This window comes from Aethalodelphis obliquidens, unplaced genomic scaffold (genome assembly GCF_003676395.1).
Source record: "Aethalodelphis obliquidens isolate GAN/ISIS:26980383/991018 unplaced genomic scaffold, ASM367639v1 scaffold9, whole genome shotgun sequence".
In the NCBI taxonomy this organism is placed as follows: Eukaryota; Metazoa; Chordata; class Mammalia; order Artiodactyla; family Delphinidae; genus Aethalodelphis; species Aethalodelphis obliquidens.
This window is the reverse complement of record NW_020837953.1, coordinates 32,829,321-32,844,446: the sequence shown is the minus strand read 5'-3', so window position 1 is coordinate 32,844,446 and position 15,126 is coordinate 32,829,321. Positions and strand designations below refer to the sequence as shown.

Sequence of the window (15,126 nt, the reverse complement as noted above, 5' to 3'; positions counted from 1 at the left end):
GATAACATTCCCCACTTGCATAAGCTAAGTTCACATTCTTTTCTCTCCTGGAATCCTCTTCGTAGCCCATTGCAACCAGAGGAATTGCCCCTTAAAGAGACAAAGGGCTAATGAGGGCTGCATCCCAGTCCCAGACCTCTGCTCTCACCTGCTCCCCACTCCTGCCTGAAGCTCAGCTTCAGGGTAGCCGGGGAGGCTGAGACTCTCCTGCCGCTAGGACTGCACAGCCAGGATAGGTCCAGCAGGCACAGAAGAGACCAGTCCTAGCAGAGCCGCTGAGAGCTCGAAGAGCTGCCAGCCCTTTGGCTTGGCCCCTGGCGTGGCTCGTCCTCCTTGTCCACTGCCCGAATCCCACACTTTCCTCAGCGGGCGGGAAGTGGCAAGTCCAGGTTCTCTCCCGTGGCTGTGGGAGTGTGAGCTGCCCGCCAGCTCCACCCCGGCCACCTCCCCCAGCTTCATGCCACTTTCCCGCCAGCGATTCCCAGGCGTATAGGGTGGCTGCCTCCTGCTGCCAAGTGTGGTGGGCGCGTTGTTGACACAATCAGGAAGCAGCAGAACCCATCTCTGCTCACGCACACCAACTCTCCCTTCTACATTTTACAGATCAGGAGACAGGCCCAGGGGCTCTGGCCTGCCCTGAGCTAATGATGGATCCACGTCTCTAATTCCCACTCCTGCACTTCTCCCCACGTGCCCCTCGGTGCGGGGAAGACACCCCCCACCTGTGCACTGCAGCTGAGGCCCCGGGAGACTACACACATGTCCCCAAGAGGGTGTCCTATCTCAAACACCTGTGGAACTCCTGCTGACCTGGCTCCCGTCTCCCGCGCACACCTGCCAGGTGAAGCCCTTGACCTTGTCCCTCACACACACTCTGCAATCACATGGTGAAGTCCAGTCTCTTTGGCTTTGACGTTCAAGGCTCTTCTGAGCACAGCCCCCACATGCCTGCCTTTCTCTCATTCAGGACTTACTGGGCGTCTGCAGTGTGCCACACAGGTATTGGGCATAGATGCGAGTCATACAGGGTCCCTCCCCACACAGCCCACAGCCTAGCGGGGGAGGTAGACCCACAAACAGGTACCGATGACACAGCGCTGGGAGCCGCTGAGGGCAAGGCTCGCACCTAGCGACGGTGGGACAGCTGCTCCAAGCACTTCCCGCAGGAGGGCGCTGGGCCAGAGGGTGCAGGTGCCTTATTTCCCTCACATCACCCTGCAGGGACCTCAATGTTATGGGGACACAGAGGAAAGCCCTTCCGAGCTGAGGTGAAGCAGTGAGGGGGTGTCAGCCACACAAGGTAGGGAAGGGTATTCCTGGCAGAGGGGTCATCACATGTGAGACAGAGTGGGCAGGGGGCTAGCAGTGTTTGGGGTGGCAGAGGAGCCGTGAGAGGAGGCAAGCCCAGGAGATGAGCGTGGAGGTGCCCGTGCCCCCGGCTGAGTGCCATGAGCGGGGGCCCCTTCTGTGCAGGCTGCCCCGGTCTGAATTCCGGCCTCCCCACCCCTGCCTTGCACAGACCTCGCGCCCCGGCCGTGGACACACCATCCACATGCCGGGCCTGGCACAGCCCTGCCCTCCCTCTGGGCTTGCCCAGCTGTGTCCTCCCCCTGGGAACAGGGGCAAGGGGGACGCTGTGCTGGTTCCGTCTTTTCAGGTAACAAAGTCCAGCCCACGCTGGTCCCCCCCGCACGTCTCCCTAAGCCTCAGGCTTTACCTGGTCTGTTCGCATTTTCACTAGTGCTCCTTCCGTTCCTGAACCCTTGCTGGGCCGGGGCTTGTTTACGGAGGGGGCTGGAGGGGGCCCCTGTTTACTGTGGGGGCCTCCTGTCAGCCCCCTTTCCTGGTTCCCAGCTGTCTGACCCTCTGATTTTTGATCTGACCCTCCCTCTTCCCACTTGCCCTTTCTTTCTCTCTGCATCTTTGTTTTCATTCTCTGGTTGACTGTGTAAACCTGCAGAAAGTGAGAGCTCTACCAGCTCGGTGGCTTTGGCCGAGCTATTTAGGCTCACTCTCAGTTTTCCCATCTGGGAAATGGGGTTCGTAGTGCTTACCTTATAGGGTTCTTGGGAAGATTGTTATAAATGATACAGTAAAGCTCCCGGCCCACAGTAGACCCTCGATAAAGGGTAGCTGTTGCTGTATTCTCTATTTCTTTCTCTCTCCCCCCACCCACTTTCCCTCCCCTGTCTTCTTCTAACCCCTCTTTCTCCAGAGGAGCTGAAAATCCTCTTCCCATCTCCCCCACCCCGCCTTCCTCCACCCCCTTCCCTTCCTCACTGTCTTGCTGCTTAACAGGGAGCCGCAGTTTTCTCCTTGTTTTATCTATTAAACGCCTTTGTGTTTCCCTGTTGTTAATTGTGATTGAAGCACCGCCGTGTCTTGCTTCTGTAATTAAGTGCTCCTCTGTCAGCCATCCCTCTCCTGGGGTAGCCCTGGGTGGAGACACCTGCCCGTTCAGCCACACCTGGAGTTCCTCCTCCACCAGGGCGGACGGAGGGCTCCTCAAACCCAGTTTTCCTTCCCTCTGCTCCTTTGAACCCCATTTATCCCAATTTGCTAAATTTAAACTTGGCTTTCCCAGAACAGCTTTGTGCTCTGACCAACTAAATTAAGCCTCTCGTTGCTCCTTTCCGTGGCCTTTTATGAACCTGCCCAGCATTAATTACCATGTTTGTCACCAGGTAATAAAAATCTCTGAACTCCCTGCCACCAGATTATCTTTTTCAAGAAATGCAACCCATTTACGGTTAATAACCAGAGACCCTGCCCCATCCTCCGCCTGCAAAAGCAACACGATGACATGATTTATAGCAGCCAAAGGAGCCCCTGCATTTCCATGAGGGACGATGGTGCTCAAGCTGGCCCTGGCTCCCCCGGTCGCAGGCCATGCCTTCCTCCCAGCCCCCCTTCTGTCGGGGGCTCCGAGGCTGCGGATTAAATGCTCGCTCCCCACCGAGTCGCGGCGGCCTCAGCAGGTGGAGATAATGTTCCTGTCCTCTCTCCCCTCACAGACCATGTCTCGGTTGGAGGACTCGGGGACAGTTTTTACGAATATTTGATCAAATCCTGGCTGATGTCGGCCAAGACAGATATGGAGGCTAAAGATATGTACTACGAAGCCTTGGAGGTAAGACAGGCGCCTGATTCTTCATGGGTGGTCAGTCACTCGCCACCAGTTCCCACGTGGGTTCCTGAGAGCCGGAGGGCTTGCTCCCCACCACACCCCTACGGTGAACTGTCCTCCCAGAGGGAGGACAAGACAGTCCCCTCCCCAGCCTGTTGCTTGACTCTTCTCAAACACCTTGAAATTAGGGCCGTGTGAGCATCCTCATTTCACAGATGCAAAACCCAAGCTCAAGGAGGTGAAGTCATTTGTCCGAGGTCTCACAGGAAGCAGCAGGCAGTCTGATTCAGCAACCACGGTGTCTGTGTTTCTGTTGATGTGTCAGAGCCCAGAACACAGCCAGACTAGGAGCCCCCAAGCGAGGCTGCCAAAGCAGGACCCTCGGCCATCTTCCTGTGGAACCAGAGGTGACATACTTAGCACATCCCGGCTGGGAGGGGCCTCCCTCAGTGGAGCACCCACTTCTCTTCCTTCTCTTTATGTGGATGGAAACCAAGGCCCAGAGAGGGGAAGGCACTTGCTCAAAGCCACACAGCACAGAACTGGCAGAGCTGGAGCTAGAGCCAGGTCTCCAAAGCCAGCCGCCAGGTTCTCCCCACTGTCCCTCAGCTCTGCTGGTCTGTCTACAGGGCATGGAGTGAACAGGGATGCTAAGCTCAGATGGGTCCCTCCAAAGAGGCGGAGACTGTAGGACAGAGGGGGAGTCGGTTAGAATCCCAGCAGCCCCATCAATAGATACCTTTGAGCCCAACTAAAGAAAAGGCACTGGGCAGGCTCCGGGCCTCAGTTTCCTCATCAAGTACGTTGAGCAGGTTGGATCTATTCTGCTACCGCCGTGGTCTAAGCTAACTGGATTCCTCGCTCCAGCCCTCCCCACTCTAAGTCAGTTCTTCCGCAGCAGCCAGAGTAGCTGTAAGTGCACGTCCCTCCGCTCATGACTCCCTTAGCTCTCGGAATAAACCAGACTCCTCACCTTTGCCCGCAGTCCCTGATCTGGGACTGCCAGTCACTCTGAGCTCTCTCCCTTTTGCCCTCTGAGCTCTCGTTCCCACCTCAGGGCTTCCGTACCTGCTGTTCCTTCTCCCTGGAGTATCATCCAGGTGGCTGGGTCCTGCTTATTGGTCAACTCAGATGCCACTGAATTAGCCTTCCCCAGCGTCTCTCTCTCTCACATACCTGAGGCGTATTATTATCAGCGTCTAAAATGATCACGTGTGTATCTGTTTACTTGTTTATTGTCTATCTTCCTGAGCTGTCTAGAGCAAGGATTTTGTCTACTCATTCACTGTATACGTCACTCCCAAAACAGTGCTTGGTACCTGGGAGGCATACAGTCACTATTTTGTGAACAAATAAATGGATGAGGGGAAGGCAGGAAGGAAGGGAGGGAGGGAGGGAGAGGGGATGGAAAGATGAGTGGGTAGGTGAACACGTGGATGATTGAATGGATGGACGGGTGGGTGGGAGGATGGATGGGTAGGTGGATATGGTGGATAGGTGGGTAGATATGGGTGGATGGGTGGGTGTGGGCAGCAGACTGGATGGATGAATGATATCTAGCTACACTCTGATCACATGAATCCGGCCAGGAATGGTAGTCCTTAAAGGAGGCACATTGGAACAGGCCTCCGGAGCCGTGGGTCCTTTAAACTGTGGGCTCAGTAATGAGTTTTCCCTGCCCAGCTCCCTGGCACCAAGACCTGAGTCATGAAGCAGGTCCCAGGATTCCAGTCCCAGCTCAGTCTGGCTCAGCCCCGTCCACTCCAGGCTTCTGAGCGGAGCTTCCACTGCAGCCTGCGGCTCCTGGCAAGGATTAGCGGTCAGGTTCAGCGGTGGCCAGGTGTGCTGCCTGGAGAGGCCCTTTCTGCCCTTGCTGCCTTTCTTGCAGAGTAAACATAGAGTTCACGAGCAGCCCAGTTCCTAGCCCTCAGGGAACACTGTAGCTGAGGCTTCAAGGGAAGAAATGGCCATAAATTATTTAAGCAAACGGGGAGTTTTATAGAAGTGCTCGATTGAACAGGCTAGAACTCAGCTTTGCTCCCACCTTTTATCTCCCCAGTGAAAAGCCTGAAGTGTCTCTGACCCTGGGTAAAGGCTGGGCCTCTGGCAAGTTTGGGGCTTTGAAGAATGTTCTGGTGGTTGTCAGCCTTGTTGGCATGTTAAAAACCACCTGGGGAGCTGTAAAACCCCAATGCCCAGGCTGCACCCCAACAAGGTGACATCAGAACCTCTGGGCTGGGGCCCAGGCCATAGCCTTGAAAGCTTCCCTGGGGGCTCCAGTATGTGGGTTAGACCAGTGTCCAGCTAGGGTGGGTGTGAGGGCTTCAGACAGATCAGCTGGGCACACCCGGGGTCACGGAGGAGGGGCAGCAAGAAGAACAGGCAGCTTCTGTCCCTGCGGCCTCCTCCAGGCAGGTGCGCTGGGTGCCTGGCCTTAGTTAGCCCCTTCTCGCAGATGATGAAACTGAGGCTCTGAAAGGCCCAGGGTCACCCGGCAACACGGCAGAGCCAAGACGCAAACACGGTCTCGCTGACTCTGGATCCAGGGCCCCTGCCTCTGCTCACCAGCTGGCGAATTGCTGGGGAGCCTGGCTGGCCCGAAGGCCCTCTCAGAAGTGCGCAGATGGGGTGCCCTCCAGGAGGTAGAGGAAGGAACCGTCAGTGCCAGGCGCTTAGCCAGCGTCTTTGAGTAGCTTCATAACCATCCCAGGAATTATTATTCCCGTTTTACAGTTGAGGAAAGGGAGTCTTCAGCAAAGGGAAGTAACTTGCCCAAAGTCACCCAACTCTCAAATTGCAGAGCTGGGATTCAAACTCAGCTCTCTACTATGTCTCTTGCTATGATTTTAGCCTTTTTACCAGTCGGTTGCCCGACCGTGCTATCTTGTGTTTTGCTAAGGGTTTTAGAAAGGCTTGGGGCTTTTGTTTTTTACCTTTGCGTTTGCTTGTCTAAATTATATCCTCAAAGAGAGACTGGCCTATCATTTCCTCTTTACCACAACTACTTAGCCTGGGGTTAACCCCAAATAGAAATAACCAGTGGGAGACAGTCTTGAAGGTACAGGTTTCCAGCTACAGTGTGAAGCTTCCTGGGATCTCCCGGGATGTCTGTGTCCTCTCCCCAGTGCTGGCAGTGATAACTGAACCAGGTTTCTGTGCCCGGGACTAGCCCTGCCACCCCTCCCGCACCAGCACCCTTAGCGACGCAGAGCAGCTACCGTGGACCCAGCTCTGCCCAGGAGCCAGGGCCCGGCCCGGACGCGGCAGCCCTCCAGGCTGCCTCCGTGCTCCTCCCCACAGGGAGCAGATGCCTTGGCGCGCCAGTCGCTTCATCAGAGCTTCCCCATCTGCTGCTCAGTGAGGGTCCTGCAGGTAGCCCACCGGCCTGGGCCTTACAGCAGAGGGCAAAGGACAAGACAGATCGAGGAACGAATGTTGTTTGAGCACCTCCCACATGCCAGGCACTGGCTGGAGGATGGTAGTGGTGGCTTCTGCCGTCACCTGGCACTCAGAGTCCTGGGACAAAGGCAGACGTTCCACAGAAATATATACACATAGGCGCACACAGGTGGGAACGACACCTCGTAGAAAGATAACAGGGTAGCAGCGTAATGGGGCCACAATGGTTTAGACCAAGGAAGAGGCATCCTGGAGGGGCTCAGACGCAGAGCTAGAGGTAGCAGAGCTGGGATGGGATCTTGGGGGAGAAGCAGTAGTTGCCGCAAAGCCCCGAGGCAGGAAGAAAAGGTCTTTGTGGAGGTCACCAGCGCAGAGACCTTCTCTGGCCTCACTCCGCAAAGTAGGACCTCCTCCCCGAGCTTTTTTCTGCCTCGTCCCCTTAATTTGTTTCATTCAGAATGTTGATCACAAATTGGGATTCTCGGGTGTATTTGCTTTTGTTGGGACGTCTCTGTGCCCACGGGTGAGCTCCCTGAGTCCAGGTCCAGACCCATCTTCAGGGCTGTGTTCCCTGCACGGAGCACAGTGCTGGCACCAAGAGGCGCTCACGAAATGTTCACTGGGGGAGGGGGCACAGGAATGAAACGAGGCCTGCGGCGTGGCTGGAGCGGGGACAGGGGCGGGGGCCGACTGGAGAGGAATCATAATAGCCAGCACTTATTGAGCCTCTCTGTGCGAAGAAATATACGCTAAGCTCTGCAGACACATCCCGCTGAATCCTCACAGCCCTGTGAAGTGGTTCATGCTCTCATCCCCATATTATACGTGAGGAAATTGAGGCACAGAGAGAACATAGAACCTGCGCAATGTCACACAGCTCGGAACTGGTGGAGGCGGGGTTTGAACCAGAGTCTACACCCGGGAGCCATGTCCGTGGCATCAGGTTAAACCTCAGGGTGTACATCAGGGAGTCTCGGAGGCCCTGCTGGACTTTCGTCTGAGGGCACTTGGAAACCATGGGAGGGCATTAAACAGGCCCAAGACGCAGTCAGGACCAGTACGTACAGAGTGCACCCCACCGCCCGCCCACCCCAGAGGATAGACGGGAGGGCAAGAGTGGAGGCAGAGGCCTGGCCAGGGCCCCAGAGGCTCCGCCCTGGATTAGGACCCATGGAGTCCAGCCTTGCAGCTGTGTGGGTGGCTGCCGCCATCACCTCAGTCTCCACGGCTCCCAAGGGACTAACGGCAGGCAGTCAGGGGCGCGATGGCCTGACACCTACACCCCCCAACATCCTGGGAGTCCTTCCCAACAGCATCACCTCTTGGGGGACCAGGGGAGGGCTCTGAAAGCCCCTTGCCACCAAAAGGAGCAGACATTGGGTAATGGAAGGAGCCGGGCTTGCACATCGGGGGGTCCTTGTCTTGACCGTGGTGTGGTGGGTGACCTGGGACACGCCACTCAACCCCTGTGTCTAGGGAGAGCAGTACAGCCCATGTGCCTGGCTTTTTGTGAGCATTAAATGAGGAAGCCTGTGGTAAGGGCCTGTAGAGGGCAGCTGTTACTGTCTATGGTCCTTTTTGAGAATCTGATCAAATATTACTGACCCTCTTCCCATGACAATGCCCTGAAGTGTCACCTACAATTCTAGGGGCACTCTGGACCCCTTCCAGCCCATCCACAGGCCAGCTGGGCTTCAGGTTAAGATTCCCTAACAGAGGATATAATGGAGATGGATAATAATTTTTAAAGATTTTTTTTTCCAAAAATTTTTTGAATGTAGAAGTTTTAAAAGTCTGTGTAAGAGACTGGCCCTGGGGAGCTGCCTTGTGTCCCAGCCCCCCAGCAAGCACCAGGCCTCAGCTGGGTGAGTGGCAGAACCTCCCACCAGCCCCATCAGGGACCGCCCCCAGCCAAGGCCGGCAGGCCTCCTTTGTCTGGGATGGAGGGCTCGACAGAGCTGCGCTTGCTGCCTCTCCAAAATGTTCACTTTCCGTCCTCTCCCTTCCCTTCTCTGTACCCTCCCACGCCCTTCCTCCCCGCCCAATTCCCACCTTGCTCCCAGGCAATAGAGACCCACTTGCTGAATGTCTCTCCCGGGGGGCTGACCTACATTGCTGAGTGGCGAGGGGGGATTCTGGACCACAAGATGGGGCACCTGGCCTGTTTCTCCGGGGGCATGATCGCCCTCGGCGCTGAGGATGCCAAGGAAGAAAAGAGGGCCCACTACCGGGAGCTCGCAGCCCAGATCACCAAGACGTGCCACGAATCGTACGCCCGCTCAGGTAACCCTGCAAGGGGAAGGGGCTGCAGGAAAGACTGAGGCTAGACGCCAGGAAGAACTGGAAAGACCAGGAGAGTGGCAGTGAGTGAAGGGCACACACGGACTTAGGGAAGCCTCACCTTGGAGGTTACCCGGAATTTGAATGAGGGGTGCGCTATACACACACAGAGACTGTGCCCTCAGTTAGAGGGAACACGGTGCTGTGTTAGCACTTTGTGTGTGCCGGGTGTCATTCAGCACTGGACATACATCATCGCTGACCCTCACAACACAGATGAGGAAACTGAGGCTCAGAGATGACCCGGCCAAGTTCCCATGGAAGGGGCTCAGAGCAGAGGGTCCTCCAGCCCCTGAGGCAGAAACATTAGCTTCCTGAGCCTTTAGCAAATTCCTTCTCCCTGAGCCCCTACCCCTAAACGTATCTCTGCCTTTCCTCCCTGGAACGCTCCCATTCAGAGGGTCTCACCACCTCCTGGCACCACCCCATAATCACCCTCTGATCCAAGACCCCCGGAAAGCTTGAGAGCTTCTGCACCATCCGCGCCAGCACTCACCGCAGCACTGTCAAACGCTAGACTCAGAAGCCACATGAGAGAATGTGAACCCAGCTCCTCATTTTACATGCAGGGAAACTGAGTCAGCCCAGAGCGGGGACCTGGCTTAGCCAAAGCCACACCGTGTATGAGTAGCTAAGCCGGGGCTAGAACCCAGGTCTCCTGATGCCCAGCCCCATCTTGTGTGCTGCCTTTCTAAACAACACCCCTCAGAAAAAGCCCCGGGCCCCCCTGACCCCAGAAGGGGCCCACCGCTCTGAGTTGTAAACCCAGCCTTGGTTGGAGGAGAGGACCTAAGATCTGCAGTAAAAGATCTTGGCTCAAATGCCACTCTGCCGCTCAGCAGCTGGTGACCTCTGTTTTCTCATCTGTTCGATGGGAACAATAACACAGGTCTCCTGGGCCCCACAGGAAGTGCTTGGCCCACGCCTTCAGCCAGCAGCATGGGAGGCGTTTGTTAGCAGTCCACCGAAAACGTGTCTGTGAGCGCGCCAGTGGAATCCAGAGCTCCTGGAGCTGTTTTCAGGAAGCCAGCAATTCGCAGTGGGTCCTTAAAACCGGTCTTCAATTCCCTTCAAAGAGCTCTGCCAGCACCACAAACAAATAGGAAATCTCAGGAATAATAAAAGCTTGCTATTTGTCGGGGACAATCAGCCCAGACCATAAAAGGCAGTCGCTTAGTAAAGCATGTTGTTACAACCAGCCCGGCTCGTCCACGGATGGCTGCAGCAATCGCTCTTGCCCTCACCCCATTAGCAGCTTGGCGAAACGGCTGTGTTCTGATGGCCAAGAGCAGCTGTGCCATCTGAGAGGATCAGAGGAGCCAGGATCTGCCTAATTCCTCTTCCATGAAGCCCTCCATGAATGAGTAGGCTGTCCTGCAAAGCTCCAATATGTCTCTGAGAAAAAGCAGCCCAGGGCCTCTTGGGGTCCTGAGCCCTAATGGGAGGTGGGGGGCCCACATTAGGACCAGAGCTGGGCCCTCCGCTGACCTGACAGGATATGCAGGCATTAAAGGGAGGATGGATCTGACCCACATACCCTAAATTTTGGACCTAAAGAGTCAGACCCAGGGGAGAAAGAGAGAGAGGACAGCCTGGGGAGAGGGCATCAGACAGATCCAGGGTCACATCCCAGCTCGGCCACAACTTGCTGTGTTACCTTGGACAAATTACATAGCCTCTCTGATCCTCAGTTTCCACATGTGCGAGAGGCAGGTAAAAGTATCTGCCTTACCAAAACAACATTTTTTAAGGATTGCAATAAATGTGTGTAAAGCACCCAGCACAGCCCTTGAACTCCTAAATGGTGGCTGCAGTGGTGGCTATAATGGTGGTCATCCAGAAAACAGGAACAGCAGCAAACTGACCGAAACCAAACAATGACAACAAAACCCAGACCTCGTCAGGCCTTCTTTATTCAGCTCCCTCTGCCTGAATACGTGCCTTCTGGGCGAATCTTCCCTCACCTCCACCTCAGCAGTCTCCCAAACTGTCAGCTCTGGAAGGCTGGTTCTGGGACGTGTCAAAAGCAGTTCCCAGAGAAAGGGGGTCTGTGGAGAAGCATCATGGCAATATTAGCAAATTAAAGGGTCTGGTAAGTCCTGTAGACAGGAGGCTCTCACTCTGTCTAACCCACTGTTCCCCAAATGTGCTTAAAACTCCAACCCCTTCTTGGCCGAGCACTGGTTAACACCCTGCAGGGCTAATGTCTCACCCAAACGTTTGTCTCCCCGGACTGCTGGGAAGTTCATTTGGATTCTCAGGGTCTAAACTGCAGACGTTTCGCGGCCTAAGGGCGTTGCTTTGGCCAGCCCATGCCAGCCCATCACCAGCCGGCCCCGGCCAGGGCTACCACGCCACTTCCGTCTCTCCTGGGGCACTGGGATCCCGAAGAGCAGGAGGTCTGACCCAGGCCCCCTGGTTGGTCATTCCTGCAGATACCAAACTGGGGCCCGAAGCCTTCTGGTTTAACTCAGGCAGAGAGGCCGTGGCCACGCAGACGAGCGAGAGCTACTACATCCTGCGGCCCGAGGTGGTGGAGAGTTACATGTACCTGTGGCGGCAGACCCACGACCCCATCTACAGGGAGTGGGGCTGGGAAGTGGTGATGGTGAGTGGCGGGGCGCAGGGGGAGGGTGGTGAACTGGTGGCAGGTGCCCTTGAGAATTCACAGTCAGGGTCCAAACCCAAGAGGAAGGGCAAGCCAGGCTGGCATCTGGCTAAAGTTGAGAGTGCAAAGGGTCAAGGTTTGGTTGCAGAGCCAGGAGTCCCCAGCCGGCCAGGAGCAGGCCAGGAACTCGTGAAGAGTGTTCTGAGTGCCCAATAATGTCAGCAGACCGAGAGGGGCGAACGCAGGGCGGCAGTCAGAGGTGGCCCAGCACACGCGTGGCCACTGCTCTCCGACGCTGGGGCCTGGACAGGTGACTTTAGATTTCTCCTCTCAAACAGGAAGGGGCTGCCAGCTCACCTCCCTCCTCTCCCCGAAGCTAGCCCAGCCCTGGGCAGCCCCCTCTCTGGGCTCTGCTCCCCCAATCCCCTTCCTTCTTTGGGGCAGGTATCAAAGGCAGGGTTGGGGATTCCAGAAGGTTCTTGGATGGATGCCAAGCTTTCTCTGCTGTTCTCCCCCGGGCCCACTGCTCTCGGAGGCACAGACTTGGTGGGGAGAGCCACACTCCCAGAGCACGTGCTCAGCTGGGGCGTGGGCCCTGCTCAGGCTCCCTGACATGCTTCATTGGCCAGAATCCCTCTGCTTTCCTGAAGACCCTGGTTCTTGACCTTTGAAAGCCAAGTGTTTTGTGCTCCTGGGCCCCACCCACAGACCCTCAGTGGGTACAACTTGCATTTCTGTACAAAAGGCAGGCACAGCCTCTGGCCCAGGGACTACACCTCTACAGGGAATCCCTGGGGCGTGCCAAGTCCAGTCCCCAAATCCCAGCCCGCAAACATCACCAGCCCCTTCCCTGACCTCTGTCCACCACTGTGGGTGAGTCTGTCAGGTCAGTCTAGTTCCCCGAGAGGCAGAGAAGCTTCCTCGAAGTTCACACCAGGTGAAGCGCTCAGGCCGGGCAGGGGCTAAGTTCTCAGCGTGGGCCCAGGGAGCGTGGTGACGGCAGGAATTCGGCCTGCTGCCCCCACCAATGCTGGGGTCTCCAGCCAAGGGGTGGGAGGGCCTGCCTGTTCGAGAGCTGGGCAGGCGGAATCTTGGGGGGGCGCCTCTCCTCTCCCCACACCACGGCTGCCTTCCTTTCCTTCAGGCCTTGGAGAAATACTGTCGGACGGAAGCCGGCTTCTCTGGGATCCAAGACGTATACAGTAAGGTTCCCGACCACGACAACAAGCAGCAGACTTTCTTTCTGGCGGAGACACTAAAGTGAGTTGGGGCTCGGCTGGCGTTCTTCCCAGAGGGCAACTGGGCTTTTCTTAGGGAAGGGGGAGGGGCAGGGGGGGCAGGGGGCAGCAGTCCCTTCCTTCACCATCAGTCAAGTTCTGCTGTCCCGGGAGCGCGGCCCAAGAGGGACGGAGGCTTGGGGTCCAGGGGCGGGCCTTGGGCCAGGCCAGTTTCTCCACGCAGAGTGAGGCCGGGCTGGACTCCACCCCCCTAAGCATTAGCTATGTGAGAAGTTAACTTCTTTAACCTGTCTCCTCAAGTTACTTAAGTTCTCTGAAACTGTGCCCTTCTGTAAAATGGGCAGAGTAATAACCATGATGGTGTCAAGCCCGGTCACTGCTGCAGTTGTGCTGCTGCGCTGTTCCCCTCCTTTCTTGGGGGGAACGTTGGCCTCCTCGTTTCCGCGCTGTTCCCTAAAGCAGTCCCCTTGTGCTTTAGCTCTTTAGGATGGATTGGATGGTCTGTTCCTTCCATTAAAAACCCCCATGGCTTGGAAACCTGCAGTTCTGGAGTCGCGACTCCCTGTGCGTTTTAGCGCCCGGACATCTGCTTGAGTGTCGAGTCTCCTGGTACATAAGGAAGCAGGCCGAGTCCTGGGGTAGCCCTCAGGCCTCCCTGCAAAAAAAAAGAGAGAATCTAGGCCACACAGGGTCCTCAGAGGGCCAGGTGGGGAAAGCACCTGAGGGAAGCTGGTTGGGGCAGAGGTACAGAGTGGGGGCTGGGGCAGCGCCAGGATGAACCGGCTCCGTCTGACCTAAAGCTCAGTGCTCCCCTCCACGTCCACAGCTCCTTCCTGGGGACGAGCCCTCTGGGCAGATTTGGGGTCTCTGACCTCCCTGCGCCCTTGGGCACAGGCCAGTCACAGAGGCCCCTGAGATTCCTTCCCAGTGGGTGCCTCCTTCCCCAGAGCGCTGACAGGCTGTGTCTTGCTCCCCTCCCTGCCGGGGCACAGGTATCTCTATCTTCTGTTCTCTGAAGATGACATGCTCTCGCTGGAAGACTGGGTGTTCAACACGGAGGCCCACCCGCTCCCCGTGAGCCACCCGGACAGCTCTGGCAGGGGCGGGGCCTGACTCCCACCACCCGTCGCCTTGTGCTCCAGGACCACCTTTACGGGATCTGGGGCTGTTCTCAAACGGATTGGAGATGTGGGCCCCTGCCTGGCGGACCCGGCAGATGTGTTGGACGAGCAACTTCTTTTCCTCTGTGAGGAGACAGGACTCGGAGACACAGCGATGTCACACCAGGCCCAGACATTCCTTTCCCCGGAGAATGTCTATGAAACCTGCTCACTTGCCATTCCAGGGCCAAAGCACCGGAGGTTTGCATTGCAGCCTCGTGTATTTGATTCACTTCCTTTCGTTTTGGAGGTTTTTTGGTTTTTGCTTGATTTTGCCTTTTCTCTACAGTTGTGTTTTCTCACAGATTTTAAATATAGTTTTCAAAATCATGTGCTTTCAAAAATGGTGTCCTCCAGTAAACTAAACCTTAAAGTGTTTGCACACACACACAAAATCCTGACCCCATTTTCTATAGTTTGAATTCCTTTTGCCCAACGTTTACTCTATGTTCAATTATGTGTCGTTTACCTTATAATTTGAGGAGGGGTTTCCCTTTGATTTGGGCCTAAGTGTTACGAATCACTAGTGCTGTTTTCAGTATTGTAATGGAAAATTCCGTAAAGTTACAATAAAGGAGTTTATTGAATAAGAAATACAATTGGGTTCATCGCACATCAGTGACTCCTGGGGAGACCATTGCAATGCTATCATCAGAAAGAATAATCAACCAGCAGTTGATTTAAGGTATAAAGATGCCAACTTCTAATACCTTCCCTTGAAATGGTCCTAATATATTCAGGAAGGGTGAGGGCAACCCTTTAAATGAAGTTGGATATTTATACTTACATCAAGGCTTGGAAGAGGCCCAGAGAGGAGCAGCAACTTGCCTGAGGTCCCACAGCCAGTAAAGGCAGAGGTGAAACCCCTAGGGTTTGCTCACCACCCCAGTCCAGCGTTCATCTATTCCATCATTCAGCAGATGCTTGGTGAGTGCCTGCAGGGGACCAGACGTGGGGGCGCAGCTGTGAGTGGGACAGTCATAAGCCCCGCCCTCAGGGAGCATACAGCCAAGCAGGGACACACAGACCATGAAGGAGAATGACTGCAAGTTACGTGAAGTGCTCCAAAGGAGACAAGCAGGCCGAGGCACTAATGTCCGGACCTGCCTTAGAGGGTCAAGGAGAGCCTCTCTGAGCAGATGACCTTCAAGCTGAGAGCTGGAAGGTAAGACTCTCCCACAGATCCACTCTCCTCCTGACCGTCACCCCTGGGAGGAGGCCGTTCTGCAAGGCAAGGAGGTCAGGCCCCAACAC

General features: G+C 55.9%; 1 protein-coding gene across 4 annotated transcripts in view; it reads left to right on the top strand.

Moving 5' to 3' along the window:
- Window positions 1-14,466, top strand: part of MAN1C1 (mannosidase alpha class 1C member 1) — a 149,101-nt gene extending 134,635 nt beyond the window's left edge. For 2 of the 4 annotated variants that reach the window (XM_027109648.1, XM_027109646.1), the window contains exons 8-12: window positions 3,015-3,130; window positions 8,590-8,809; window positions 11,302-11,474; window positions 12,619-12,734; window positions 13,705-14,466. In XM_027109648.1, coding sequence (XP_026965449.1) covers window positions 3,015-3,130; window positions 8,590-8,809; window positions 11,302-11,474; window positions 12,619-12,734; window positions 13,705-13,825 — 746 coding nt within the window. In that variant the 3' untranslated portion in view covers window positions 13,826-14,466. Of the gene's footprint in view, window positions 1-3,014; window positions 3,131-8,589; window positions 8,810-9,773; window positions 11,475-12,618; window positions 12,735-13,704 lie in introns of those variants that run through there. The other 2 variants (XR_003433380.1, XM_027109647.1) reach the window with 2 other exon arrangements.
- The last annotated feature ends 660 nt before the right edge of the window (window positions 14,467-15,126 follow it).